This window comes from Lampetra planeri, chromosome 17 (genome assembly GCF_965212315.1).
Source record: "Lampetra planeri chromosome 17, kcLamPlan1.2.h2, whole genome shotgun sequence".
Lineage (NCBI taxonomy): Eukaryota > Metazoa > Chordata > Hyperoartia > Petromyzontiformes > Petromyzontidae > Lampetra > Lampetra planeri.
Genome location: NC_136123.1, coordinates 10,330,684 through 10,356,409, shown reverse-complemented (window position 1 = coordinate 10,356,409; position 25,726 = coordinate 10,330,684). Strand labels below are relative to the sequence as shown.

Sequence of the window (25,726 nt, the reverse complement as noted above, 5' to 3'; positions counted from 1 at the left end):
TCCACTTGGGGTTCGCTTCTAGGGACCCTCGTTCGTATCAAGCCTGTCCGTCAACACGTCCTGAGAGTGCAACCGAGGCTCGAATGAGTGGGTGGTGCTCCACCGGTGCGTTACGCCTACGCATGATGACCACGTGATACCCCAACCACCAAAACCATACTCATTTAGGCCTAAAGTTTAATGGTAAAGATAAAGAGACATTTTGGCCTGGGCAGTGGTTCTCAACCTCTTTTGGCTACTATACTGTACCCCCCTTGTTGAATATTGTTTCAACTGAGTACAGCCCCTTTGCCTGACCCAACATGGTTCTGAGAAATCAATGTATGAATAATGGACATCAATATTTTATCATCATTAGACCTCCTTTGCCAGTACCAAAATATAATAATAGGGGTTTTCCCCATTTTTTCTGGCAACAAAACTGAAACCTTTTTACAAGGAATCATGTGTGCATTAACCACAATACTTGTGGTCAAAATGCAAACAAAAACACACTGATAATATATGTATTGTCCTTGAAACTGATTGGTCCACACCAGAGACGGCTTTTTTTTGAGCCTCGTCTCAATTGGTGCTAGACCAGAGGACGCCAAAAGGTTTCAGTTTTGTTGCCAGAAAAAAGGGGAAAACCCTATTATCAATATTTTACCCAATTGTCCATTTAGTGAGGTATCCTAACCTGCTGCTAATTGCAAGTGGATACAAAATAAATGTCAGCGGACGCTCCGCACGCGTGATGAAATGTGTTTGCGCTCGCTGGCTACTCTTGGACACCATTGTTTACGATCAATGGGTTGAGAAAGGTGTTTTATATCGTTTCAGTTTACCATATGCATTTCAAAGTTATCGTAGTTATTTTATATTGGCAGAGTCATACATAACTATTCACCGATGACTCTCACGTCCGATATAATTTCACACGCTTATAAATCACCTCACGTACCCCCTGGGCTATTTGCACGTACCCCCAAGGGGTCCGCGTACCCCCCCGATTGAGAACAACCGGGCGAGGGCATGGGCTGTCCAATCTAATCGATCAACAACAACAACGGTGGCCAGACCTTCCTTGGGTCCTGACATGAGCGCCGCTCCATTGTCCGAGGTGAAAAACACGAACGTGTTGGTGTCGAGGCGGCGTGAGCGCAGCTCGGAGAGGATCCGCCCCACGGCTGCGTCGATCTCGCGCACCGCGTCCCCGTACCTCCGGAGGCAAAAAAAACGAGAGAAGGAACGGGCATTCGTTGGAAATTAGGCCGGGTGGGTCAGCGGGGGCTCACTCGCGCCTTGTCAGAGCACCGATGTTCAGCATCTGGGCAGCGCTGTGACAATTGAATAATAATAATAAAGCACCCAATCGTTTTGTTTTTGTGTTGCGTCTTCGTGCAAGCAAAAACTATCGCCATGGCAATGCTCATTTCCGTTGACGGCCGTGAGTCGTCGGCAGCTAAAGCACAGCGAGTTTGCAGTGTGGAGTGCAGGTGATAGATCTCTTAGTTGCCCTGTTCTGCTGACCCGTATCACCCGAGTCTCGTCCCGTGACCTCATGCTCGCGAGCATTCGCCGTTGCCAAAGTCAACGGTTAAGAAATCCCCATTCTCAAATTGCCATGTGTTGGCCCTCATCTCCACTGGCGACTCTTCGTGGTGTAAATTCCACATTCCTATGGCAGCGGAGCAGTCGTTGTTGAGGATGACCACTATTGTCGTGATTAGAGGGCTCAACAGCGGGTCAAGCAGTTGGCCTGACAGTACAACCAGCTTGGTAGTGGATGTTGGGGGCGTGGCGGTGGCGAGATGGTATGCAGGAGGTCGTGAGTTCGATCCCGACCCAGACGTCTGTATATATGGGGATTGCATGTTCTCCCTGTCGACGCGTGGATTTTTACAAGGGTCCTCTCGTTTATTCCCTCCACATTTAGAATCAACGTGTGTTTAGAGTTATTTGACTGCTATACATTGCCATACGATGAGCCACTTCGTTGAGCTATCATTTGTGATAGCCAGTTCACTCCTGAAAAAGAGCTATATAGCTCAGTGGGCCTTACCTGATAAAATAAGCAAAACAATTTTTTACAGTTTTTCGTGTAGCGTCGTTAACATTACTCCACGGTAACTGGGGACTGCTATTGTCTTTAGAGACAACTGCAGCACAATGTGTGGGGGTGCTCTCGGCTGTCACGGCATTGGGAGCGTACAAGCCTCGGCGACTCGTTCCCAGAAAGGGCCGAGAGGCGTAGACGGGAGTGTGGGTGGCGTCCACCGCCCAGTAGAGGAAAAACGGGCGGCCGGAGTCGCTTTGGCGTCCGATGAAATCCAGGGCCTCCTGCCGACACAAGACGCGGCAGGCAGACAACGGTGAAGCTCCGTTACGGCTTTCCGTTGTAACGAGGCAAAGAAACGACATCCGTCTGGAACACTCAGTCGGCAGAACGGCACGTGCTTGTCAACGAACGGCAGTGGAAGACTACAGCACCCGCCGGTGATGCATGGAGAACGAATACCCAACAGAGTGCGCTGCAGCAGGTAAACGCCACTCACGTCAATACCGTGCAGATGTATTCTGCCGAGGAAAGATGCCGATGCTTGTGCGGCGTACGTGCACTCGCGTTGCACGATAAGACTGGATCCACATCCAGGAGTAAACTTCCAGTCGAGCCAGATGGCTTGGCAGTAGGGCTCACATTTAGAAGGTTGCGAGTTCAAATCTTGGTTGGGGGTTGACTGAGCCCATCATTCCTCTGGAATAATTGAAATAATTAAATTGTTTTGTTTACCCCTTTCCTTTGGTAATCTCTTGGTCAACTGGATATCAGGAATATTAATCAAGAACACCCAGGTTCATAAACCCCCTGTCAGTAAGTCTTCACCATTCCACTTAACTTCAAGATGCATCTCGTCTGGCTCTGATGATGTCACCGCCACCTTTGGAGCTTCTTCCACCAGCATTCACGTAAGCAAGCAGTTGCACGCTCCACGTATTACAATGTCGTTATTAACTCGCTATTCGTGAGAGATACGTTTAGGAGATTCTCGTAAATAGCAGACATTTTAATGAATGACCTCCAATAAATACATAAGTTATTAAGTACATGAAAATTATCATAACACAAACAAATTGTGAAAATAAACAAAGTAGTTTTTTTTAAATATTAAAGTATGAATTCATGACGATGATGTGCATCATTTGATCTCATCACTGTATCTCATCACATTCTTGCATCACATTCTCGCATCACATTCTCTCCCATCACTTTCTCCCTCGCTAGCCACATAGAGTTCCATATGCAATTTGCGGGTGGTCAAAATCGCGGACAGCAAGTGAGTGAACAACGAGGGAATCATGTACATGACAAACATGCTAATGGAGCCGTGTCCTGAGGTGAAGAAACATGCTCCTGAAACTCCATCTGTCAGCTCAGCATCACATCATGGCAAGGAATGGCCCCAAAACAATCCCACAACAAAGTGCATTTTAAGACGCTTCAATTAACCGGCTTTATTTGAGCAACTATGTTAATGATAGGTGGCTGCCCACACTCAAACACCTCAAGCATCAAACCTTCTGCAACCAGATCTCACTTTGAACTTTGCACAACATGTTGTCTCAACGGATTTGGATTAATTAAAAAACAGTCACGGCCATCAGGAAAGAGAACAGGATTTTAAAATACTCGAGCACATTTGCCGCTTTATCAACGGAAGCAATTCTCACCTGCAGATACAGACGGGTGAGGTTGGACTCTCCCGTCTTGCGATTGATTTCGAATTCTTCGTAATATCTACGTTAAAAGGAAAATTGCAACTTTAACAAATAAACAACTGGAGGCAAGGGTTATATTTGAAAACTTTTTTCTTTTTATCAAACTCATACAGGATTAGCTCACTTCAAAGGAAAAGAGAAATGCTTAAAATGCAATATATATTTCTAATACTTACTCTACTGCATTTATCGCAACCCTTTTTAGCTCATTTTAACTAAAGTTGAAAGCGTTAATGCATTAGCTCTTACACACAAAGTGCTTGCCACAAATGAACCACAATACCTTGCGTGATCTTGTCAAGAAGCATAAACCATCACGTGAATTCCAGTCATCCTCGCAGCGGCTTTTGGTTAGCTATCGAATAGAAGGTAACCACGTCACGTGCTTTCATTTGCGCTTACGCGGTCATCTAAAATGCTCTTTTTTCCGAAATTAGGATGCCACTGGAGTTATGCACTTTTAAATCTAAATTGAAAACCCATTTCGTATAGCTTATCATGTGAAAATGTACAGCAGCCAAATGCTCAATACGGATTATTCTAAACGTGGAAGGAAAACCGGAGGACCCAGAGAAAAATCCATGCGACCAGGGTACGAACATGCAAACTCCAAATATACAGGGATCAGGGTTGGGATCAAACCCACGACCTCCTGTATACCAGGCAAGGTAGTTAACATCTCACCACTGTGGCACCCCAGGTGAGAACTCAAGAGACCAGGATAGTTTAATTTGTAAGGGTGACCTGGGTGACCAAAAATGGCCCTTCATTTGAGCAGAGAGGGAAGACAGGGATATATACATCTCAGTGTCATCCCAAGCATGCATCTCTTCATGCTTGTGCGCAAACTTTTTGTTTATAGTTCCACTCTCTTTGACAATGTCCATCAAACGTTTATTCAAATATTTCCGAGGGCAAATGCACAAGATCGACTCACGCGCCTTGTTTCGCTCTTGTTTATCTCGTGTCATATTTACCCTCACTCCCTCTGGCTGGGGTGGGGGGGGTTGACAAAAATCAAAACCACTTGCAGGAAGTCAATGATGATCACCTGCCAGAGGAATATGGAATTCCCTCCACTAGCTCTAGGCCACCTGCATAGATGAGTACCACCCCAAGCGTTGAGCAGAGCAGCAGCAAGCAGCAGTGTACAGGAAGAGCTCCGTTATCTGGCATCCATGGGGAATGGAGTTGGTACCAGTTAATAAAATATGTCGGATATCTGAGTCATTCTCACGGTTCACCAAATTTTCCAAGCACATAACACAATTTTGAAGAAAGAAACTAAGCCTAAATTTTAACTATGAGATGATATATCAATATACTATTTTACAGAGGTTCACACCAATAAGTTGTAGAGAAGCAGTGGGGCAGTAGTACAATTCTGTATGTACGGTGCAGTAAAACAAAATTAGGTTAGGCGGCGCAAGGCGTACACCCACAACACTCAAGTGTCACACCTATAACACTACACTTATACTGATAGGAACCTCCTGGTTACACCAGCCCATAGGAGATTATTGTGTCCGTCCGTCGTGCAGGGAGGGGCTGGGTGGGGAGGGAGGGGCTGGGTGGGGAGGGGAGGGTGGGGAGGGGCTGGGTGGGGAGGGTGGGGCTGGGTGGGTAGGGGAGGGTGGGGAGGTGCTGGGTGGGGAGGGGCTGGGTGGGGAGGGGAGGGTGGGGAGGGGCTGGGTGGGGAGGGTGGGGCTGGGTGGGAAGGGGCTGGTCACCCCGTGGTGCCCTTATAAAACTCAACGTTTAACCTACTCACGCCGGCTTGTACCCGCCCTCACAGTCGGGCATATTTGCGGAATACACCACGCCGCCGTTGACCCTGGCCATTGACCGAGCAACCCATTGTTCCTACCAGCTCCCTCCACAGGAATGTGTTAACATAACTTAAGACGACACTATAAATAGTATACTATCACGATAGAGCACAAGCACAACGCGATCACAATGGCGGATGTTTACAATTGAGTCTCCGCTAGCGACGCCACTCAGCAACGTCCTGAAGCCTCCATAAACAACGGATCTATGAGAAGTGCAACGGCAAGATGCCGGATGGCCTTCAAATTTTTTCCGGATACGCTAAGGAAGATTTGTATTGCCGTCTATTAAAGATGCCGATTAATGGAGCATTCTGGATGGTAAAGTGCCGGATAACGGAGCTTTCCCCTGTATTTTAGAAAATAACAACGGAGAATGCTTCATTATTGTAAACAGGGGTAAATTCCAGCACACACAAACGTCTGCTCATGTCCATGATGTTCCTGGGTCACTTAAAGCCCTCGTATAACAGCCAATCCCTTGCTTCGACAACTATTTTGTAATTATATCGTGCCGCTCATAGCGCTTTGGGGCCGAGGTTGGGGGGGGTCATGCAGAGACCATCATGCGTGCTCCACCACCCACGTGCAGGGCTATGACTTGACCAGTGCAAGGTGGTACAGCAAGTAGGTTTATGAAGTGCTTGTGTGGATTTTATGGGTATTAACATCGCATGCACATTGGGATGGGTGGCTTGCAGCCTTGTGAATCTGGGCCCAAAGGCTCTAGCGGCTGTGACGTCACCCCCTGGCGTTAAGAATACGGTGCGCCTGAAAGTCGCACAGTTGTGAGTCTCCTTTTTTTTAAAAATAACAATAAAGCTTAAAACTTGCATCCGAAAGCCCGTGATTCACAGCTCAGATGTCCATCTGCTTTTGTAGGATGCACCTTCCCATAGCTACTCGGCACACACCTGCCCAGCATGGCGCTGTTGTTGTACACGGGGATGTTGGGAGTGTCCACGTTGTCGTAGGGCCCAAAGTGGCAGTTGGGGGAGCCGAACCACTCGTGGAAGCCATGCCGGAGGGGCAGGAACTGCGGCTGGTGTCCCAGGTGCCTGTGAATTATTTTGTCACAATTGTGTTAGTAAACATTCTAAGGCAATGTCTTTCACAAATTTTCAGAGGGGGGACCACTTTCGTCGATAAGACATCATCAATGTGAGGGCTGCCACACCGTCTGCAAGGGGTGTTTTCACACGTTGTGTATTGTCGGGGGCCGCACGTCAGTAGCCGCACTAAAGGCCACCAGGGGCAGCCAGTGGCCCGCGGGCCTTGAAATAAAGAACACTGCTCTGAGGCCTGTACCGTAAAGTGGTGCACAAACCGAGAAAGCAAGGGGGAAGAACAGTGGCACTTGGCTACACTGAAAAAAAACTAAATAAAATAATTGTATGCTCATCACATACCATTTCCCCACAATCTTGTTGATGTAGCCAGCATTCTGTAGCAGCTCTGGCAACAGCAGCTCAGAGTCAGGGATACCACCAACAATCTGTTGGGGGGTGTACGCTACACACATTCGCACACACAAAGTCAAATCAAATCAAAGAATCTCCACGATGTACGTGCAACAGAACAGGGCTCATATTTCTATTGGTGGCCCTAGCTGGGCCAGTCGTGGCAATTGCTCATTCTGGTCGCAGGCAACAGGATCTCCACAGGACAACTAATAACGAGTTCCCACAAAGTGGTACTCATTTAACCAACCCTTGAGGAAGTACTCTTTTGTTTTTTCGGTAGAGTCACGTAGGAAAAAATAAATAATAAAAATAAATAATAAAATGATAGAAATAATAATAGAAATAAAATAATAAATCACGACGTTTCGGGCACAACACAAGCGTCCGTCATCAGGTGGGTACAACCACAGCAAGAAACAATTGCTGAAGTGGGCAAAAGAGCTCTTTTGCGCCCGAAACGTCGTGATTTATTATTTTATTTCAATTATTATTTCTATCATTTTATTATTTATTTTTATTATTTATTTTTACCTACGTGACTCTACCGAAAAAACATAAGAGTATGAATCCTTGCAGTCATGAAAGCTTCAAACCTTGAGGAAGTGGCAGGCTGAGAAAAATCCCAATGCACGAGTTGAAACCGAATTGTAAAATTGCACGTGCTAACCACAACATCATCTGGCCAGAAACAAAAACACAAATACATATACAGTCACAAACTGAGTATTCATAATAAAGGTTTTTGGGTTAGATTGCGTTATTTATAAATGTGTCGCAACCCTCCACCACCCGACACGGCCAATCAGTAAAAAATGTGTCACGTTGACAAAAGACAAAATAGATCATTACTTTAGCCCACCGGTGTGTTGAAGAGTGAATCCACAACATTTATAATTTCTGAGTACGACGTTTCACTGGTAATTACATCCAGCATCATCGAGCAATTTGCCAGAATAGTGAAGCCCTCCACCTGATCCCGGTCTTAAATAGAAAACATTCAAGTGAGTCTCTAGGCTCTGATACAGGAGGAACCTGTTTAAGATGCAAGTGTACATATAATGCACGCGTATATTCTGCATGTACTTATATTTAATATTTTCATTCTGTTGTAATTATATATAATTTTATTTGCAGGCAGAGCCATGGTTTAAGGAGGGATATGAATCTGGTGCCCTCAGTTTGAGTCCTGGTCATGGCTAAAATCAGTGGCAAGTGATATCTCTACCTTTCAACAACCCTCACACTGACCAGCATGGTGCAGTCTGGGTAGACAGCCCCTAGGACTGATAATACAATGTGGAGGGGGCCAATATCCATCAGTGTACTGACCAACAGCTCTAAATTATAATAAAATTAGTGTAATTGCCCGTCATATGATGGGTTCGTAACAGTTTTAAGTTAATGAAAATGACTAAAACGTACAGATTGTATCTAATATTATTTAATTAAAAATGTCTCTATATATATCACATGTCGTGTAAATTGACGATAATCTCCCAAAAAATTTCCTCGAGGTGACTTTTGTTGAATCAGCACTTTGATGTTGGTTGGATTTTTGCATCTTGACAAATTAGTGACAATTTTGATAAGCCTTTCATGAAAAACAAAATATATTTAAAATTACGTGAAAATCCACTTAGCCTATGCAGCGTTACACACAGTGTACAGTGTCAGGCGTTATGCACAGATCACCAAAACTACGTGTATAATTATGTACCAATTATCGTAGATTATTCAGTAAGCCATAAATTATTTAGATATTTTTTCTGATATAAATATCCAAATGATGAAGCCACTTTGTTGAGCTATGATTTGTGGCCAGGTCGCTTCTGAAAAATAAGTTAATATACCTCAGTGGGCTTTTCCTGGTAGGGTGGGTATGGTTTAGTTGAATCTGTATGCGTTTGGGTGATTTGTTTACCTTTCTTGTACTTTGCACGAATATCGTGTTTTTGTACTGTTTGTTGTTGGAATGTTCTTACCCGCCCCTACTGGACATCTGTGAAAAAAGAGCTTCATAGCTCATCAGATTCCTCCAGTGTAAATATTCTGATTCTGTATTGGGGAAACTAGAGGTTCCTCGGCTGAAAAGCACCGACACAAGATGCAAGTGCCGATAGCAAGCATCCAAATGTGGCCGGCACACCAATTGTGTGGCATACACGCACGACCACCTTTGTCTCTTCACACGTCGCGCCCAATACGCAATTAAGGTCGCGTCAACCGAGGGGAAACTCCACGCCATGTTCAGATACCAGTTGCCACTGTCGCTGAGCATCGCGAGTAGCATCGGAACCACGGTTAATGGAAATGCAGCGCGGTAAAGTAACCGCCACACAACCACTCCAAGAGCACACAAAGGAGAATTAACAACAGGATTCGACACGTTCATCAATAACACTGGAACTTAAAAGAAAACAACATATAGAATCGTTGACGTTTTAGGCAATCGTCTTTCTCCATGTGAAGGGGCCATCGTATAGTGTGCTTGTGCACCGCTGCCAATGCAGCATCACCAAAGTGATCAGTTTCATTTGTCACAAGACGGAGTCAATTTGATGTTTGTATTCAACTCTCCGGCCAGGTGGTGCTGTGCTAAAGCACTTGGCTTACAATGGGGAGTGTTTGAGTTCAAACCCTAAATAAATATTTGAATTATGATCACAATTGTGGATCAGTGAAGCCCGTCATCGCTCCGTGATCGAAAAATGAGTACGACTTTGCAGAGCATCAACAGGCGGTGTCCTCGGGAAGACCTGGCTCTGTCTACAGAAACGCAGGATTTCCACCACGGCCTCAGTGCCCCCTGCAGAGGTCAGCACCGACCGCTGCTCGATTTGACTGACAGCACCTTGCCCTCCTCCCCCCGCCTCAGAGCAGGGAAGGTGAGCGTTCACAGGGGAGCCACCGCGCCGTGCTGTGCGATTCACCATTGCGAGCGTGTGCGTTGGTCGTGTAGAAGCCATTTCGGATGGGCAGGCGGCCAGAGAGGAGTGAACTTCGCGCTGTGAGCCATAAACACCATCGGGTGGGGTGACGGAAAACGGCGTGTTAGCATTTGTGGCTCATTAGTCCGAGAAGAAAATGCCAAACAAGAATGGTTAATAAAGGTCATGTCTTAAGTAAACCCAAAGCACCAAAACATGGGTTTTCAGCCGCCCATGATGGAACCTAGTTCTCAACGATAGTAAACTGTCTCAGCCTGGTCCCCAGTGACTGCGCACATTAAGTGGAGTTATACCATTCTTCTCTTCTTTACCTCTAGGCCCTTTCAATCTCAAACCGCTCTCCTCTTCGCTCCAATAATGTCAAAAAAAAACACACTTTTTTACACGCTTTAATTTTATTAAAGCGTGTTTTTGTAAAAAGTATTTTTAAATATTTTATTCCTAAGTACTTTCAATGCACATCACCCTCGTAGCGTGATACAATGCAGCAGCATTGTGCTACTTTACTAACCTATTGTGCTGTGTTGCTGTGTACCCACGCCATTCATTAATGCCAATTTCTATAGTGCCGTGGCATTGCAAGCCATTACAAGGGCACTGAACAAGCAACATTGCCACTGCCTTGCTGCTGTCATCTGTCCCAGTTCAGCGAAACTTACAGGAGAGTGGCAGGATGTTTGATCGGCGCATATTATATTTAGCAACGAAGTAGAATGTGCGACAGGGTGAGCGTGTACACGAAGGCTGCGTACAGGGCGAGCAGAGCGGGTTGGCCGTGTAGAAATCCGGCAGCAGCATCCCCTCGGCCGCCATGCGGTCGAGGTTTGGGGTCTCCATGGCTGGGTTCCCAAACGCTCCCAGGTCTCCCCAGCCCATCTGCACAGAAGCAGCAGCAGCAAACCATAAAATAGACCGGCAGATGTGGCGAGCACAACCAACATATCCCATGACACCAATCCGTCCGTAGTGCACTAAACTCGATCTTCATCAACAAACTCTTAACGGTTGCAAAACCATCTTGCCTGCATCATGCTTGGCACCGGCCATCCTCAGCTCTTTCCACTCCCTCCGCTGGCTTCTCTTTACCAGATGGGTAAGCTACGAGACCGCCCGCCTGTGCCACCGTGCCTCTACTTTCAGTCGTCCACCTGCTGTGAAGGCATTTAGAGCTTCCTAGCTCACTGGGACCCTCCTGAAGTATTAAACTCCACTCAACTCCGGATCCCTCTTCGTTATCTCCCCCTGCACTACAACTCACGGTAGAACTTTGCAGTGCAGCTCACAGCCTCCTCCTCTCTACACCACGGACTAGGGCCGTCACTGCCAGGCGTTGTTTCTCGATAGCAGCCCCCACCGTCTGGAATCAGGTCCCGCTGCACATTCACAGCATTCAAAGTACACCGACTTTTAAGAGACACTTAAAGGTCCCCACCTCTTTCCCCTGCCTTCCGAGCTAAACTGAGCTTGGCTCTGCACCTGAAGTGTCGCGATTAATTACGTCTGTGAAATATTGTGCACGTTACAAACATACATTTTATTGTTATTAATGTTGTCCATTCAGGGATGCTCCTGTGGTGCATTGGTTAGTACACTGGACAATTCAATTCGATTTCCTGGCATGGCGGTCAAAACATTGGGCAAGTGTCCTCAATCGCCCTACCTCTGTCTGACCCATCAGTAGTTGATACACGATTGGCAGTCACATTTGGTGGGATAAAGTATGTGTGCTCCCACCTCCTCCAAGCCGTGTGGCCAGCTTGCCAGAGTAGACCAAATACCATATAGTGTCTCTCTAGAGCTCCCTCTAGTGGAGGCCAATCTGCCAACAGGGGCAGATGAAAGTAATTTCAGGGCTGCACCTTTTCTCTTTGACCCACATCCATTCTTAAACATTTGAATTCACGTCACAACTCTCAACACAAGCGGTCGTCTTTTTTTAATACAGTTATTTTTTTTTTACCCTATCTATGTGACTTTACCGAAAGACCTAAGAATATGTGTGTTTGTTTAATGTACATGTATTATGTAATATTTTTGTAAAACATATTACTAATGTATGTTTTTTTATAAGAATAGGTTTTACCCTTTCTGGCAACAAAACAGGTGTTAAGATGTTAAAACACCAAACTGAAACCTTTTGCAAGGAATCATGTCTGCATTTTGGCATCCTCTGGTCTAACAAGGTTAGAGACTAGGCTCTAAAGAAAGCTATCTCTGGTGTGGACCAATCAGTTTCAAAGACAATGCATATACTATCAGAGCATTTTTTTGTTTGCATGTTCACCACAAGTATATGTGGTTAATGCAGACATCAATCCTTGCAAAAGGTTTCAGTTTGGTGTTTTAACATCTTAACACAAACTGTTTTATTGCCAGAAAGGGTAAAACCTAATCTTATATTTTGATACTGGCAAGGGAGGTCCCATGATGTATTTCTTTTTCACGTAATTATGTTAGAGGCAAAATACATTGGGGGGAAAAGCAAACTTTCATGTTTCCTTTGTGTGCTTAATATTTTATCCAACAAAAATGGAAAGTTCAGTCAGCTGAGAAGCTTAATATTGATCAAATCCAAGAGAATTATAATAGATGTCCCAATTTTTGATTGCAACATTAATCCCCACGCCGTCGGATATCTCAATATTCTCCGGATATGCATGTCAGCCTATTTCTACGGCGTCTTGATGAGCAGTTGCACTTGGCTGCACTAATAATCCAAAACCGAATTGCAAAAGCACAAAAAAATTTACACATTTCTGTGCATTTGCCTTCAAGCACCTCAAAAGCACTCTACATAAGATATGCAATAATATTTTTGTCTTCCTAACCAGACACCCTTTAACTGAAAGCTTTGGTGGACATAAATACCTGGCATTGCTTTCTATAGCTCTGCAGAGTTGCAGCGAGACACCTCTCAAACGCAAAGGCGTTCCAGAATTTTGGTCCTTCCACTGAAAAAGTGTGATCTCTGGTTCTTTTGAGACAATGCATTGGAAAATCATCATCATGGCTTGGCTTCGCGAACGAAGATCTAGGAAGGACATCCACGTCTTCTGCAAGCACGCTGGTGGCTGCCGAGGCCTATGCGGGACAAGCAGGTCCTGCCACAACGGCTGCAAGTATAGGTCTGATCTGGGATGGGTGCTGAGGGATCATGGTTCTTCCTCCTTCTCCTTTTGTCCTCCATACGGGCCCTGCGGGTATCTTCGAAGAAGGAGGTGGCCTGGTGGACTGTGTGCTGCCAGGAGTTGCGATCAGCTGCTTGTGTTGCCCACTGACGGTGATCGATGCAGCAAGCAGTGAGGGACTTCTTCAGGGAGTCTTTGTATCGCTTTCGTGGTATCCCTATGTCGCGATGGCCAGAGGACAGTTCCCCATACAGCACAATCTTAGGTAAGCATTGGAAAATAACTAAGTGCCAATCCAGGGGGCTCACACCACTTGGCTGGGGGAACCCTGTTATTTGAGCATGTAAATTAGAAAAGCCCAAACATGATTCAGTAAGCCACACATCATTCTTCCAGGGTCGGTAAGATAAGTATCACTCCGAGAGATGTCAACCGAGACCTTTAGAATGTCCACAAATGACTAATTGGCCATCAATGATACTGAGCACTGGCCCACGGACAGGTGGACAGTTGACTTCCCCACCCGTCCTTGCCGGTCATCTCCCCTGCCTCCGCTAAAGCCCAGGGCTCAAGACCTTTATTTTTTTTCTCTATGACTGACTGCCTCTAGAAAACAATCACGCCGATTTTGTACGGCATCTCAAAATGCGGCTGCATTTACGCGCTACACGAATCCAAATTGTATTATACAGTTAACATCTCGCCACGCTGGCGAGATGTTAACTACCTCGCCCGATATGCAGAAGGTTGTGGGTTAGATCCCGACTGACACCTGTATATTTGGAGTTTGCATGTTTTCCCCGTGGTCGTGTGGTAGAGTATTTGGCTGCTATACATTTCCACACGATAAGCCACTTCATTGGGCTACCATTTGTGGCCAGGTCGCTCAGTGGGCCTTACCTGGTAAAATAAAAAATAGTTTAGTTTTTAGTTTAGATTAATTAGCATCTCAGCATGAGCGTGCGCGACCTGTGGTGTAGTTGCTGGCCATAGGTACAGTACTCACGTCGTCCATTAGCATGATGATGATGTTGGGCTTGGAGCTGGAGGCCAGACCCAAGCACAGCGAGCATAGGAGCACAACCACCACCCCACACATTGCGGCACGTGCCTGTGAATGGCAAGCACAGAAACAAACAGTTCAACTCTTGAGATGTGGAATCAGTATTGAGCCGTCAATACTCTTATTCCACGTTTATCTTCTCAGAGGGGGTCCCAGCATTGTGGAAATAACCTTGACCTTTCAAGATACATGTCCGTGGAATTTACTGAAAATTTCGTGATTGAATTGCAACAACAAAAAACATATTGGAAGCTCCTAGAAGAAAACTGGCTAGGAAGTAATGGAGTTTGTAACGGATGGGTCAATTGTGGAGGACGGCAAGGGTGCTTGGTTATGGAGACCGGCACTGGAGTGGCACCCAGAGGTCAGAGATGAAGTGGAAGACCTAACGCCGGACGAAGGTTAAAGTTTAATTTTTCGATTTAAAGCTTTCGTGACTGCAGGGATTCATATTATTGGTTCTTTCGGTAAAGTCACGTAGAAGGGAAATAATAAAATAATAAAAATAAAACAATAAAATTCTCACGTTTAAAAAACCTGCCACTTTTTTCAAAAAATGTCTTGCTGTGGTTTTCACACCTGATGACGATTGCTTGTGTTGCAATCGAAACGTCGTGAGAATTTTATTGTTTTATTTTTATTATTCCCCTTCTACGTGACTTTACTGAAAGAACCAAGAATATGTTCAAGTTTATTTTTTTACCGGGTGAGGACTCAAGAGCTAGGTAGTTTAATTTGCAGGAATTGACCAGGGTCACCAAAATGTACAGAATCAAACGGCACAGCCACGAAACAAATAGAAATCAAGAGCATAAGCAGCTGTTACATGAGAAAACGTGGTGTGACTGATCCGTAAAAATCCCACTAAGGTCGGGTGTCCGTTATGCAAGAACTGCGGTGATGGCAGAAGGAAGCGAGGACCACCCCCAACATTGCGAACGTACAAGTGCACATTTTCACACCAAATACAAATATCCCCCGTATAGCCTTAGCAGACCCGTTGGGGGCAAGTGCTATTTGCGAGCACCTATGGAGGCCTGCATGACACATGGGTGGTGAGAACCGTGCCCGGCCACCTTTGTCTCCCCAGTGTCGATGTTTACACACTACTCATTTAAGGCTGAGTCGACCTACGCACACACACAAGTGGGCCACACTACACACACATTTCAGACGCCAGCGCGTCTCCCAGCTATGGACCGTCCTCATCTGCACTGACAGATCCGAGCCAGTGGGTGGAAATTCCACATTCGTGTGACGGCTGGAAAACCTAATTCTTCCACGGTTGATATACAATACGCATCTGCACAAGGCGAAAACACACCCGAAAATGTAAGCAAAAAAATTATTAACGCAACACACGGCGCCGTGTGTTTCATAATAATTACATCTATATAGCAGCGCTGTTCATCAAGAAGCTCAAAGCGCCGTACAGGACACAGCCCAGCAGACACTCGATATACAAATTTAATGAATACATTTTTTTAAAATAACAATAAAATACAATTTTAATAATAGGAAGCGTATAAATAGGTTTGAAGGCGCATTTTTTAAATATCCACAGACTCAGAGATCCCTCTGATATTTCGTGGAAGAGCGTTCCATAGCCTGGGGGCTACACGGGTAAACATATCGAGTCACCCCATAGGGGGCCATCCATTGAGTCCGTACGCACAAATCTGTCAAAACTTGACCCCCCCCCTCCCTGTAGGCACGCGGACTTTTTTACACCCCCCCCCCATCCTGCGTACGTTTGCCAGACGCACCCCTCACCCCGAATCCTATAGAACGGCCGATATTTAATCCACGCAGAAACGACCAAGGGTTAACAATATTCACGTGTTTAAGCAAACAGATAGTCCACCGCCGGCTGCACTAAAGAATTAAGTTGCGTACCTTTAAAAAGGCGTGTCTCGTGTCCGCTAGCTTCAAACGCCGACTGAACCCAGTCGAACAGGTGACGTATTATATCGGACTTTCATCATCACGCGCAATGTGTCAGGCTGAATAGCAGCAAGGCCAATGTAGGCAAATTATTATCGTACGCATTTGGGTTAACCCCCTCCCTCCTCCATACTAAATGGATGGCCCCTAGACCCAAGCCGCCTCGACCTGGGTAAGCAGAGAAGATCCGCATCATGGCCAGATCGTAGACACCTGGAGGGTTCACGTGGGTTCCCAGCATGTGTGCAACCTTGTTAAACCTTCCCCTCCACATCAAGCAATCGAGCCCCCCCCCCATCTCCGCTCCTCCCTCAAGACCTCCAACCTCTTCCTCCCTGGCCCCAATCCTTCCCCTCTATCCCTAGGGTCCACCCCCATGGCCCCAATCCTTCCCCTCCATCCCTCGGGTCCACCCCCATGGCCCCAATCCTTCCCCTCCATCCCTAGGGTCCACCCCCATGGCCCCAATCCTTCCCCTCCATCCCTCGGGTCCACGCCCATGGCCCCAATCCTTCCCCTCCATCCCTAGGGTCCACCCCTATGGCCCCAATCCTTCCCCTCCATCCCTAGGGTCCACCCCCATGGCCCCAATCCTTCCCCTCCATCCCTAGGGTAGACCCCAATGGCCCCAATCCTTCCCCTCCATCCCTAGGGTCCACCCCCATGGCCCCAATCCTTCCCCTCCATCCCTAGGGTCCACCCCCATGGCCCCAATCCTTCCCCTCCATCCCTAGGGTCCACCCCCATGGCCCCAATCCTTCCCCTCCATCCCTCGGGTCCACCCCCATGGCCCCAATCCTTCCCCTCCATCCCTAGGGTCCACCCCCATGGCCCCAATCCTTCCCCTCCATCCCTAGGGTCCACGCCCACCACCACCCTCATTCCCGTAGCCACGGACCCCACGCGCTCCCCACACCCCTCCACACGCTCTCCCCATAGCCCCACTTCGTATCCAGCGTCATGGCACCACCCCGTGTTGGTGGTGACCCTCGCTAGAAGCAAGGCCGTAGCCATGGAGTCAGCATTGAGGGGGACCAAATCTTCCAGGGTGTCTGGGGGTCCCAACCCAGAAAAAGATCTGAATTTGAAAACTCATTTCCTACCTAAAATATTTAAAAATTCACTAACTCATGGGATAGACTTTTTTTTTTACAATGTCTAATAGTGTATTGTATTACATTGCTGTTTTTACTTGTTTACCATTTCTTATTTCATTGTATGTGTAGTGGTGATACGCGCTGGGTGTATACGTCGTGTGCCAGCGCGTATGTACGGGTGTGTGTGTGGTGACGCGCGCTGACGGGGAGGAGCAGGCGTCAGTGCGCGGGTGGGGGTAGTGCTGCTGATTGGCTGTGTGCCGGTGACGCGCTGAGAGGGAGTGATCGGGTGGCAGCGCGGTGTGATTGGTCGGGGAGTGGAAACACGCGCTGGGCGGAAACGGATCGTAGAGATAGCGCGTGGTGATTGGGTAACTGAGGAGCGGTGCCGACGTTGAGGTCCGCATCCGCTCCGTCTCCCGGGAAGAAGAGATATATAAGGTGATGCACAGAGGAGTAGGGGGGCAGAAGTGGAACCATCTAAGAATGAAGACGAAGGTGCAGAGATAGAGCCCGGAGAGGAGAGTAAAGGAGAGTAATGGAGAGTAGAGGAGAGTAAGGTATAGGTGTGTAGCCGGAGAGAGAGAACGGTCTACACGAGCTGAGTAATGTATAGTGTGTAGCCAGAGAGAGAGAACGGTCTACACGAGCTGAGTAATGTATAGTGTGTAGCCAGAGAGAGAGAACGGTCTACACGAGCTGAGTAATGTATAGTGTGTAGCCAGAGAGAGAGAAAGGTCTACACGAGCTGAGCGATGTATAGTGTGTAGCCAGAGAGAGAGAAAGGTCTACACGAGCCGAGTATGCATACGGTGTAGCCAGAGAGGGAGAAAGGTCTACACGAGCCGAGTATGCATACGGTGTAGCCAGAGAGAGATGCAAAGTCTACACGAGGCGAGTGGAGAGTGTAGCAGAGGCGCAGAGTCTACACGAGACGAGAGAAGAGTGTAGCCGAGGCGCGGAGTCTACACGAGGCACAGAGAGCCAGCAGCACAGAATCTAAGAGAGTCAAGAGAAGCGTAGGGCGGAGAGAAGAGGTCACGAGTTGTACCGTTGTATGGTGACCGCATTGTGAAGAAGAGAGGCCACGCGTTGTATCGTTACAAGTCAAGATTTAATAAAAGAAGTGTGTTCCCGTCAAGGAGTTTCCTGCCGTCATTTTCCAATACTTCATCTGGCGTCAGAAGTGAAACGGGCTTCCAAGCATGGAGACAAGGAAGACCCGTAGGACCCACGGGATTGACCGCGAGGAAAACCTGGACAACTCGGGGCCGCTGGTGGCGGGGGGTGAGGAGGAGGACTTGCCCACGCTACAGAATCCGTCGACGGCGCCGGCCGAGCGACCGGGGACCGACGCCGGGCTTCGTGAGGCGCACTCCCGACTGGCGGAGCTGCTGCTCGCCGCCGCGTCCATCTTGGCGGAGATCAGCTCGTCGGGAGGAGCGGGGACGGTGGGGGACATTTTACAAGGTCGCCCCGCAGATTCCCGCCAAAACGAATGGGGGATTCCCGCCATTGCGCCTGGGCCTACTTTTGGCGGGAACGGCGAGCGCCACGTGGTGGTGGGTTCCCAAGCGCGCGCATCGACGTCATCAGCGCGCGAGGGGGTCCGCCATTTTACGTCTGCTGCTGGAGCCGCCATCTTACACACCGACGGAGAGGCGGAGAGGAACCACGAGGCGGATGACTTCATTTTTCAGCAGCGCCTGCCCACGTTGTCAGCCTTCAAGGCGGAAGGCGGAGACTGGGGCCAATTTCAGCGAAGGTTTTTGGCGCATCAAGAGATGTCAGCGTGGTCCGATGCTACGGCGCTGCGGGCGTTGCCCGCCATGCTGGACGACGATGCGCTCGCGGCCTTCAGGGCTGCACGGAAGTCGGACCGCTCCACGCTGAAGGATGCGCTGGGTTTGTTGGCCAGGGTCTACGGACCTCCCTCGGCGTGCCGCCATCATTTCTACGCAAGACGGAAAGCGGCCACGGAGACCGCGCTGGCCTATCGCACGGCGTTGCTGGCTCTTGCTGATGCTGCGTTCCCTCGGATGGACGAGGAGGGCCAAGACGCGATGGTTTTGGAGCAGCTGCTTAAGTTGGCGCAGGACCTGGGGGTCCCTATCAACACAGCTGACGAGATTGATATTTCTTCTTTGAGAGTCGCCACGAGTATTCAAGCGCACGAGGCCCTACAACGGAAACAAGGCGTTGGTTGCAACGCTGCTGTCGTCGCAGCCCTGGGTTTGGTGGTCGCCGAACCCCAAGTCGTCAGCCCACGAGAGGAGGCGTTCGCCACGGGACGACCAGGGGACTGGAGGCCGGGGACCCGGTCGCCTCTGCGATCGGGCCGAAAGTCGGAGCAACCAAGATCTACTCCGACCCTCGTCACGTGCTATAACTGCGGCCTCCGGGGCCACGTGGCGTCCGGGTGCCGCGCTCCGCGGCAGCGCGCCATGGGAGCTCGGCTGGACGACGACCGAGAGCCCAAGTCATCTCTACAATCCCCGGCAAGTCGCGGCACCTCACACGCTCGGCCTGTTTATTCGGCACACATGGGACGCCGCGTTGCGGCGGAGGAGGGCCGGTTAAGGTTCGGGGATTCGGTTCGGCGAGGGGGGTTCGGCCGGGACCAGGGAGACATTGAATGGGCGGAATTGGGGCATAGAATTGTGGCTGCTTCGGCGGGTTCGTCCGTTGTTACGGGATCTATTGATGGGGTTGAGATTAGGGTGTTAGTGGACACGGGGGCATCGGCAACTATTATATCGGACCTCATTTATAATATTCTTCCAGTCCAATGTCGTCCGCTGCTTCCAGTGGATGTGCCATTTTACGCCGCTAATGGGGGATCGTTGGGCATTATCGGTCAGGTTAGGGCGTCCATTTGCATTGGAGATATCAAATTGTCGGGACCCGTTTTCGTTTCGTCTTCTTTGGCAGTTCCGTGTCTTTTGGGCACTGATTTTTTGGCTAAAATGCCTATTAAAATTCTTATCGATCAACGATGCATTGAACTGCCATCGGGTCGCCGGATTTCATTTTTGACGGGCCCTACTGACATTCGGACGGCGTGCGCTACGATACAAGCGGTGGCGACGCAGACCGTGCAAGTGCCCCCGGGTTCACAGATGTTGATTCCCCTCCGGTTGCGGAAACCATGGGTGAGGGAGGCTTCGGGACAAAGTATGCTTTTGGGTCCTTCTAACAAGGCTGTCGGGGGTCTTGATTTATCGGTGGCTCACACTTTGGTGCGGGCTGACAGGGATCCGTTTGTGATGGTTTTGAACGCGGGGTCGCGACCAGCTGTCATTCCGCAGGGCACCGTGCTGGCTCACGCGGCGCGGGTCCCTGTGGATGATGGGTTGGTTGCGCAGGTGGGCTCGAGCCCCGCGCGGAACGTTGAGCCAAGGGAAGACCTTGAGTGGGTCCATTCGTTATGCGCTGCCTCGGACGATTTGTCGGCGGCGCAGTTGGGTGCGCTGCGCGAGTTGCTCATTGAATTCTCTGATGTATTCAGTAAACATAAGTATGACATTGGGTGCACGGATTTGTTGCACCATCACATTGAAACGGGCGATGCGGCGCCGGTCAGGCTAAATCCCTTCCGACTGAGTCCCGTGGAGAAGGAACATGTTCAGTCGGCTGTTAACGAAATGCTAGAAGCCGATATTATTTCGCCCTCCTCTAGCCCGTGGGGAGCGCCTATTGTGCTGGTTAAGAAGCAGGACGGGTCCCTGCGATTCTGCGTTGATTTCCGTCGCCTGAATAAGATCTCTGTGGCTGACGCGTATCCGCTCCCCAGGATGGATGAGTCCCTCGATGCATTGTCTGGTGCGCGATATTTTTCGACTCTTGATTTGTTATCGGGGTTTTGGCAGTTGCCGCTCGACGAAGAGTCGAAACCTAAGACAGCATTTCGGACTCCAGGGGGGCTGTTCCAGTTTAACCGGTTACCCATGGGACTTCACTCCTCTCCAGCGACGTTTCAGCGACTTATGGAGCTGGTTTTGTCGGGCTTGCAGTGGGATACATGCTTGATTTATATGGACGATGTCATTGTTTTCAGTAAAACGTTTGAAGAACACCTCCAGCGATTGAGAGGGGTGTTCTTGCGAATGCGATCGGCTAAGTTGAAATTTAAACCGGCCAAATGTCACCTCCTTCGTAGGTCGGTTAGATACTTGGGTCACATTGTCGATTCTTCGGGGATCTCCACCGATCCCGCGAAGACGGATTGTGTCGGTTCGTGGCCGACACCTACGTCCGTTTCCGACGTGCGTAGTTTCATCGGGTTTGCTTCTTATTATCGGCGGTTCGTTGAGCACTTCGCCACTATTGCAAAACCCTTGCACGCTCTAACGGCGAAGGGAGTGAAGTTCAAATGGGGACCGGAGGAGGAGGCCGCGTTTCGCTCCCTCCGGGACGCCTTGGTGGGTGCCCCACCCTTCTGTTATCCCGATTTTGCCAGTCCCTTTTTGCTGGACACGGATGCTAGCAACACGGGCATTGGGGGGGTGCTATCCCAAGTCGTTGGGGGTGTCGAAAGAGTTGTCGCCTACGGTAGTAGGGTGTTGTCTCCGCCGGAGCAGCGCTACTGCGTCACCCGTCGCGAGCTGCTTGCCATTGTCTTTTTTGTGCAGCAGTTTAGGCCATATCTCTATGGTCGTCACTTTACGGTCCGAACGGACCACGCGGCGCTACAGTATTCATTGAGGGTCGCCCAGCCCTCGGGCCAGTTGTCGCGTTGGTTGGAAGTCCTCCAGGACTATCAGTTTACGACTACGTACCGTAAGGGGTTGCGACACACAAATGCCGATTGCTTGTCGCGGTTGTTGCCTTGTGATGAATGCGCGTGTTTGTCGGGATCGGCGCGCTGTAAACCGACGCTTGCGGGGGAGATGGGGGCACTGGCTGCGACAGCGGGCGCACCGATCGTGGATGATTCCACTGCCTCTCAGGGTCGGGACTCGCTGCTCTCGCTGTCGCTCAGCGAATGGGGCCGCCTCCAAATGGCGGACAGCTCGCTGCTAGCATTGCGCCGCAAGGTTGGGGGTCCCGAGGGGGACCAGGAGCGTACCGGCTCCTATGTACTTGAGCAGGGCATGTTATTGAGATGGGACAGTTTGTCCCGGCGGAACGCACTCGTGGTGCCTTCCGCTGTGAGGGGGAGGGTTGTCTTGGCGGCACACGAACGCCTCTTGCACTTGGGAGTTAACAAGACGCTTGCCCTGCTTCAGCGTGACTATTACTGGCCGGGAATGGGAAGTGATGTGGTAAATATTCTGAAGGGGTGCGTTGAGTGCGCCAGGCGTAAACCACCGCCCGTGGCAGCTAATCCACCGCTGCAATCTATTCAGGTCTCGCGTACCAACGAGCTCGTTGCACTCGATATTTTGGGGCCCTTCCCAGTCACGCCGAGAGGGAATAAATATTTGTTAGTGGGGGTCGAATACTTTACCCGATGGCCTATGGCGTGGCCTCTCGCTAACCAGTCGGCAGCGGCTGTGACGGATGCCTTCGTCCAGGGCTATGTCCTGGACAAGGGGGCTCCCGAACGCCTGCTGACCGACCAAGGTAAAACATTTTCGAGTAAATTGTTGCAAGAGGTGTGCGATCTGTTGGGTACCAAGAAGGTGCGTACCTCCCCGTACCACCCGCAGACAGACGGGATGGTGGAGAGACTCCACAAAACTTTGACTTCCATGCTGTGCCAGCAGGTGTGCGAGGCACATGTAGATTGGGACCTGCAGGTCCCGGGAGTCCTTGCCGCGTATAGAATGGCCCCCCATGCAGCTACGGGGTTTTCCCCATTCTATTTGATGTACGGTCGGGAAGCTGACCCGCCAATGGAAACGCAACTTGGCCTGTCCGCTCCACGAACTAATTCTAATTTGGCAGAACATATTAAGTTTAATATTCACAAGCTGACAGAGGCGAGGGAGGCCGCACGGCTTAATTCGCGGGCTCGCCAAATTGCTAATGAACGGTTGCGGGCACGGAAGGTGTCCATGCACGAATGGAAACCAGGTGACAGGGCCTGGCTGCATTGCCCTCAGGCACCCTTGGCTACGTCGCCTAAATTGTTGAGACCGTGGAGGGGACCCGTGGAGGTCGTGCGCGTTGCACGGCCCCAGTGCGTTCAGATAAAGTGGGGAAAGCGCCGTTGGTACGTTCACCCCTCCCGACTGAAACCGTTCTCGCCTCCATATGGCCTCCCCTTGTGTCGTGATGGCCGGGCGTGTGACGTGACCGGCGACCCAGAGGGGGAAATGTCTCTGCCTGATCCACACGTATTTTCGCCTGATCTGCTCCCAGGTGTCTCGGAACTGACAGCTGCCGATCACCGGCGGCCGGATCTCCGCGGCGGGGCCGGCCCTTTCAGGCCCGTTCCGCGCCGTCTGGAGCAGCCGGAACCGCCGGACGGTCGTCAGTGTCCCGCCCCATACGACGGACCAGCCAGACGGACTCGCGCCAGGTCGTGCTACTTTGCATGACCTGCCTCGTGAGGAGTCGGGGCAGTTGGAGCGCCTCGTCTCTGCGTGTAGTCGCAGGGACGTGGGGCGCGTTCGTTTTTTGGAATTTGCTTGTATCGTGTTATTGTTGACTTTTCGTGTTCATTGTCAATCTGTACATAGTTATTCTTGTTGTTGTTGTTGTTGTTATGTTACGGGGCACACTGGGGGGGTTACGGGTTTTTTTTGTTGGTTGTCGTCTTATCGTTGCGGTTGGTTGTTGTTAGCAGCCGGGCCGGCTGCGAGCTATGTGGGAGGGGGTGATGTAGTGGTGATACGCGCTGGGTGTATACGTCGTGTGCCAGCGCGTATGTACGGGTGTGTGTGTGGTGACGCGCGCTGACGGGGAGGAGCAGGCGTCAGTGCGCGGGTGGGGGTAGTGCTGCTGATTGGCTGTGTGCCGGTGACGCGCTGAGAGGGAGTGATCGGGTGGCAGCGCGGTGTGATTGGTCGGGGAGTGGAAACACGCGCTGGGCGGAAACGGATCGTAGAGATAGCGCGTGGTGATTGGGTAACTGAGGAGCGGTGCCGACGTTGAGGTCCGCATCCGCTCCGTCTCCCGGGAAGAAGAGATATATAAGGTGATGCACAGAGGAGTAGGGGGGCAGAAGTGGAACCATCTAAGAATGAAGACGAAGGTGCAGAGATAGAGCCCGGAGAGGAGAGTAAAGGAGAGTAATGGAGAGTAGAGGAGAGTAAGGTATAGGTGTGTAGCCGGAGAGAGAGAACGGTCTACACGAGCTGAGTAATGTATAGTGTGTAGCCAGAGAGAGAGAACGGTCTACACGAGCTGAGTAATGTATAGTGTGTAGCCAGAGAGAGAGAACGGTCTACACGAGCTGAGTAATGTATAGTGTGTAGCCAGAGAGAGAGAAAGGTCTACACGAGCTGAGCGATGTATAGTGTGTAGCCAGAGAGAGAGAAAGGTCTACACGAGCCGAGTATGCATACGGTGTAGCCAGAGAGGGAGAAAGGTCTACACGAGCCGAGTATGCATACGGTGTAGCCAGAGAGAGATGCAAAGTCTACACGAGGCGAGTGGAGAGTGTAGCAGAGGCGCAGAGTCTACACGAGACGAGAGAAGAGTGTAGCCGAGGCGCGGAGTCTACACGAGGCACAGAGAGCCAGCAGCACAGAATCTAAGAGAGTCAAGAGAAGCGTAGGGCGGAGAGAAGAGGTCACGAGTTGTACCGTTGTATGGTGACCGCATTGTGAAGAAGAGAGGCCACGCGTTGTATCGTTACAAGTCAAGATTTAATAAAAGAAGTGTGTTCCCGTCAAGGAGTTTCCTGCCGTCATTTTCCAATACTTCATATGTAATGGAAGAGATTAGGGATTAATAAAGGACAACCAAAACCACAATAATATAAAAAGAAATCTATGCATTGATTTATATGAAGACAAGTCCAGATATTGTGGCCAAGGTTTAGCAAATAGTTGTTTTTATTTACATAGCATAGCAATACATTTTTTATAGCAAAATATTGGGGGGGGGGGCATTTTGAGCATACTGTATTTGAATATTGATGTGTGTCCCCCAATATATATTATAATTATATTATAATTACGGCCTTGGCTAGAAGCTCCTTTGAGCCAAAGGCGCTGTGTGTGCACGTGGAGGCGAGAAAACTCGCGCCGACAATCGAGGAAGTGTGAACGAAGTAAAATCCACCGCGTGGCCGTGTGCGGTGGCTTGCTGCTGGCGCGCGAAGCAGTCGCCAGTTCACGCGCCTCGACTAAACGCAGCGGCCCCGAATCAACGTCGATTATCCCCGCAGTGAATGAACAACAACAACAAGCCCGGAGCGAGTGAACCACAACAACCGCGGAGTGAACCGAGACACGCACACTCAACTCGCAATCACTGCGCCACCGCTCCTCCACGATTCATCACCCATCGATCCGTCGTCGGATCGATTCCACTATTACAACACTCACCTCCCAACACCGCCCCACGCCGAATCGATTCCAAGTTACGATTCGACAACTCAC

The 25,726-nt window shown here is 49.6% G+C and overlaps 1 protein-coding gene across 3 annotated transcripts in view; it reads right to left on the bottom strand.

Moving 5' to 3' along the window:
- The window catches only part of GALNS (galactosamine (N-acetyl)-6-sulfatase), a 52,997-nt gene extending 27,342 nt beyond the window's left edge, over nucleotides 1-25,655 (bottom strand). The window contains exons 1-9 of one of the 3 annotated variants that reach the window (XM_078602101.1): nucleotides 25,583-25,655; nucleotides 14,134-14,238; nucleotides 10,752-10,875; nucleotides 9,982-10,056; nucleotides 6,998-7,100; nucleotides 6,503-6,646; nucleotides 3,712-3,778; nucleotides 2,195-2,322; nucleotides 1,062-1,201 (exon numbers count right to left, since the gene is read on the bottom strand). In XM_078602101.1, coding sequence (XP_078458227.1) covers nucleotides 1,062-1,201; nucleotides 2,195-2,322; nucleotides 3,712-3,778; nucleotides 6,503-6,646; nucleotides 6,998-7,100; nucleotides 9,982-10,056; nucleotides 10,752-10,875; nucleotides 14,134-14,226 — 874 coding nt within the window. In that variant the 5' untranslated portion in view covers nucleotides 14,227-14,238; nucleotides 25,583-25,655. Of the gene's footprint in view, nucleotides 1-1,061; nucleotides 1,202-2,194; nucleotides 2,323-3,711; nucleotides 3,779-6,502; nucleotides 6,647-6,997; nucleotides 7,101-9,981; nucleotides 10,057-10,751; nucleotides 10,876-14,133; nucleotides 14,241-16,086; nucleotides 16,106-25,582 lie in introns of those variants that run through there. The other 2 variants (XM_078602102.1, XM_078602103.1) reach the window with 2 other exon arrangements.
- Nucleotides 25,656-25,726: the final 71 nt, after the last annotated feature.